The sequence below is a fragment of the Pollicipes pollicipes genome, unplaced genomic scaffold (genome assembly GCF_011947565.3).
Source record: "Pollicipes pollicipes isolate AB1234 unplaced genomic scaffold, Ppol_2.1 Scaffold_4740;HRSCAF=5597_pilon_pilon_pilon, whole genome shotgun sequence".
Lineage (NCBI taxonomy): Eukaryota > Metazoa > Arthropoda > Thecostraca > Pollicipedomorpha > Pollicipedidae > Pollicipes > Pollicipes pollicipes.
The window spans coordinates 16,198,749-16,203,697 of NW_023596545.1; the positions used below are offsets into that span (position 1 = coordinate 16,198,749).

The 4,949-nt window shown below is 49.9% G+C and overlaps 1 protein-coding gene across 1 annotated transcript; it reads left to right on the forward strand.

Moving 5' to 3' along the window:
• Nucleotides 1–2,438: 2,438 nt before the first annotated feature.
• Nucleotides 2,439–3,960, forward strand: LOC119099196 (zinc finger protein 526; the record flags this gene model as incomplete). Its single annotated transcript, XM_037222305.1, is given in 1 exon segment — nt 2,439–3,960. A coding segment is annotated over 1 exon segment (279 nt), but the record flags the coding sequence as incomplete, so codon positions are not given.
• Between the last annotated feature and the right edge of the window lie 989 nt (nt 3,961–4,949).

Here is a 4,949-nt window from a genome sequence, read left to right on the forward strand (position 1 = left end):
AATGGGCACGATGTCTTTACACAAAATACTTTTATACCTCGACTAGTTGTGTGGTGAGACCGAGACACCAAGAACGTCTTATGTTCCCAGTGGTTAATGCAGACTTCACTGAAACGACGTCGACCCATGTTATCGTTGGCCCGTGACTGAGGCCTTCATGTCATGCTCATGACCGTTCTAGTGGTGTTGAGTTCGGTGCATACTTTGTGGCCTTTCGAATCCGAGACAGTTATAGCGCAACCAGAAGCTGTGTGGTGTAGCTTGCATGCAGTACACAAGTGTCTTTGTAATACGTAATGATCTGCCAGAATATGTAACATAAACATCACCCAACCACTTTATTTGTTTTTGATCAACATCGGATGTCTGGCTAAATCATGGCGTTAATTACTGAATGGCGCCGAAGATCATGGCCCAGAGGTGGGCTGGGTAGGTGCATAACAAGAAGAAGCCCGGCTTTTGACCGCTCTGTTGTGAAGTAGATAGTATGCACGTAAAAGCGGAAGCAACCTCTTCCATAACGTAAATCGGTCGAAGACATAGACCCAAGAACATTTTAAAAAGTGGGGGGCCAGGCCCAGGGTATACTTCAGTAACTTTGTTTAGGGAGCAAGCCTGGTGACCAGGGTGGAGGGATAGAGACGGAGGTCATTGTCCGCTCTTAAATTGCATGGCATATTTTAGAGATAATTAGCAAATAATGTCATTGCTGGCTAGATAGACATCTACAGCTGTTTCGCACTGGTGCACAATCTCGACTATTCGACTCATCTATGTCATTCGGTAAAGAGTGCTATCCAGCTTCCCACGACCATTCGTCCATTTCATCACTGCTTTCCCTGGGGACACGAAATTCCACGAGTGGGTGCGCATTTCGGGTCAGTGGGGAGGCATCTTTCTCCACAGGGCAGACCCAAAAATACGACCTCGACATAGGCTGGTCAGAATTTTTAATGCGAATCGACGACCCAGAGCGTCTGGATTTTCATGCGCCTAGATTTCGCAGGGCTACTTTGATGGGGATAAGATTTGCTGTAGCATTTTAGGCGGAAAGAAATTCGAAAGCTCCATATACGGACTGCCAAAACAGCGTGACAAAAATATAAAGCTAGGGGTTTTCCTTAAAAAACAAGTCACAGAATGTGGGTTCTTCTGTCATATATTCCTTACCTGAACCCTGCTCCTGTCCACCGCCGGCAGCCGCACAGCCCTGACCCGGCCGTCTCCCCCCCCCCCCCTCATCCCCCAGCTCAGACTGCGAATTGATGGTATGGCTGCTCTGCTGCATATGTGGGGGTAAACATTACTACTGATTAGTGTGTAAAACATATATTGGACGCCCGCAGCAGTATCTTTTCCGAATCATCTTGCCTTGCACTAAACCACCGCAGAAAAGCTTTCGGTAAGCTGCCTGCCTTAGGCATGAATTAGTCAAAAAGACATTCGCCCCTCATTCAAGGTAGCCGGCTTGATCTACTTTTGTACGTAGGAAGGGGGTAGCCCCCAACCCTGTGCCTCCCTTGCCAGGGCTCTGGCCGCGTCCCTGGTCGGCCAAGCGGCCGATACTGAGCCGGAGCCAACGGATGGACGAAAATGATGACGCTTCTAAAAGAAGCACCTTCTAGCACTTTAATCGATATTTGACACAACTTATGTTACGTAGTTTTGAGTATGCGCGCACGCAAATCTTGGAAAAAGCAGCCACGACGTCCGGCGTTGCAGTCTCCGTGGACCGCAGGGCGTCGGCCCCGCGACTGTGACTTAAGTGATGGTCAGTGGGTAAACGAAAAACATGACGCTTAAAAAAACACGACAAACTTCAGGAAGATGGCTGGTAAACTAGGCAAATCGGCATGCATGTTAATGGTAGTACAAAAGTGAGCCAAACGTTACTTAAGTCTGAGGGGTGGGGTGGGGGGGCAGCTGATATTGCTGGCTCCCACCTTCGAAATTGGATGGGAGTTTTGGCCCCCTTGCCCCCACCCTGTTCCTACACCCATGGTCGAAGATGCTGTATAAATTTGCCATTATTTACGAAGTTTACATGAAGGAGACTTCCCGTAAGTTAAACAACATGGAGAGCCTCAATAAGCGATTAAGATTATGGTGCACTACATTTTTAAGATTTCACCTCTGCCGTTGTCAAATTTGTTCACATTTCTATTTATCTTTTAATCGAACTTAATGAGTTCTGAATATGAAAATTTAGTGCGGCGTCGTAGATTTATACTAAATCACTCTTGATATGCGTGACGCTAAACTTACTAATGTCATTCTCAAGAATCCCTGAAAAGCTGTGATAACACCACTAACTGCTTCACAGGCCATGCCGCACAGAGCTGATGACGTGCCGTGCACCAGCTCCGCGCCGGCAGCCCCGCTTCAGATCGCTGCCGCGCCGTCCGGGGCCCGCTGGCTGATGCTCTGCCTCCGTTGCAGGGCGCGTCGTGTTCCGCGTGTGTCCGCGGTGCCAGCAACCGCTGTACTCGGCCGCCGCCTTCTCGCAGCACATGGACCTGCACGCTGGCCGCACGCGCTGTCGCCACTGCAGCCGTGTGCTCAGCAGCCGGCAGCGTCTGCAGACGCACCTGGAGCGCGTGCACGGCATCAACGCCAGCGACCGAGCAGCGGGCCGGGTCGGCCGCCCCACTCTGCCACCGGCGGCCGGCTACGCGCCCATATTAGGCCCCGGTCACATACCCCGGCCGAATGTGTAGTGGCTGCTGCCGGCTGACCTCCTGCCCACACCAGGTCCGGTCACGACCCCGGGCGTCCTGGCCGGCGGTGGGCGGACGTCAGCGCGCTGGCCGTCCGACTGGCTGTCATCTGTTTGCCAGTGATCGCTGACACAGCGCCAGTTATCAGACCTTGTGCCCTGTGGCCAGTGAGCCAGTCGCCGCACCGGGCAGTAACTGAAACATCGGTCTCGCGCCTTGGAGACAGACTTCGCGTATTCAGTAAACCACAGTTGAAAACGTCGGCAGAATCGTTCTGCGCTGATGTCTGACCAGGTCTGACCTCCGACACGGCTTTCTCAGCTTGTCCTGGTGGCGTCCGCCACTGTGAGGGATCGCCCTTCCGAATGTTGCGAGCTGCACTTGTTAGGCGGCGGCTTGAGTGATAAAGGCCTTCTTAGCTGCAGTGATTGGTTTGACAGCGCGTGGTCTGCGCGCGATGGAGACGACGGACTCTGCAAAATGTTGCACGGTCGCTTGTGTGCGGTTCATTTTCTTTTCAGATCTTTCCTTCGTTGCAGTGAAGTAAGGGATGAGAACCACCAGGTGAGCCAATCTGAGGGTTCATTCCGTTTACTGCAATGGTGCGTTTGTGCGTGTGCGTGTGCGTGTGCGTGTGCGTGTGCGTGTGCGTGTGCGCGTGCGCGTGCGCGCGTGTGTGTGTGTCGCGCTCGATCTGTGAATGCGTCGCGTATCTGTTTAGTTATTGATATATCTATGGTAGTCCTGAACGGCAGGCATTGCTGGTATGCCAAAGTGCTTGACTCATTTATCACGTCAGTCACAGTCGCCAGCGTGTTTTTTTTTTGTTATTGTTGTAGCAGCCTGCATTTTAGCCACCATGATAAACCATGCCTGTCATGTTTCATATATCTGACCGCACTACCACTCCGCTCTTGTTGACTCCGCACCACTATGGGGTGCAAAGCTTCGCCTTACGCCTATCGGCGATTTATTGTTTGTGAGGAAATCCCGAGCACACCTATCGTCGTGTCTTTCTTGCGACAGCAACCGGCAGAACTGGACGCTGCGACGAGCCTGGCTGTTTGCGGTGCAGCGTTATCGTGCACAGGCTTTCTTTTGAGATCCCACATGTCTCCCCAAACCACAAATAAACCAGCTTTGCTTCCATAATGCTAGTGATTCTGTGTTTCCTGCACTTCGTGGAAGTCGTTATAACTAATTACAACGAGTGAGATCTGACAAAAATAAGTTAAAGATGATAAATAAAACACTTCATGAAATACTCAAAACGTTTTCGTCCCACGAATGGAAAGAGATATCGACGGATGCAAGCGGATGCCGGACTGGACAACTGCCTTTAACAGCGAGGTGGTAGGAGCACTGCCTTTCTTTTACACAGCCATCTTCACGTATCAACGCGTGAAGGAACCCAAAAGCCTAAGAGTCACCTCACATGACGGCGGTTAAAAGATATCAATACCAAGGTTGCGTGTAATTCAAGTTTTAAGTGCAGCATCTCCGGAACCTGGGCAGGACATCGAAGAACAGAAAAGTGAACCAAGTAACCGTGAAGAACTGCCAGCCACTCCATCGCATCGATGACGTCTTCGCCTCCGGCAGAGAACAAAAATACTTCACCTGTTTGGGCCTAAAACGCGGTTATTGGCAGCTTGCTATGGATCCTGATTCTACCCATAAAGCTGTTTTTACTTGCTTCCTAGGACTCCATTCTTTCCCGGCTCTTCTTTGGTGACACGTATGCCTCCGGACTGTTTTCGTAGCTTATAAACAAGGTTTTGGTAGGCACACAGCATACATTTGTACTTGCGTACATTGGCGATATCATAATTATCTCAAAAACTTCTAAGAGCATCTCAGTCACATCGAAAGTGTTTGAATCGCAGTGCAGGCTTGAAGCTCACAATGTCAAAATGCGAATTTCTGAAACAGGAAGTCAAATATTTAGGTCATATAGTTTCACCGAGTGGGATTAAGCCAGATCCTAGTAAAGGAGAAGTTATGAGAAACTTGAATCATTCCTCCGATGTGAAAGGCGCTCGTTCATTCATTTGTCTGTGCTCGTATTATCGCCGTTTCATTCCAAATTTTGATAAAATTGTTAAGCCATTCATGTAACTAACAAGGAAAACAACTACTTTTCTTAGAACGACACATGTCAAGCAGCGTATGAAAGTGTTCGAGAGGCTCTCATCGAAACTCCTGTGCTGGCTTACCCAAACACCTCAAAAC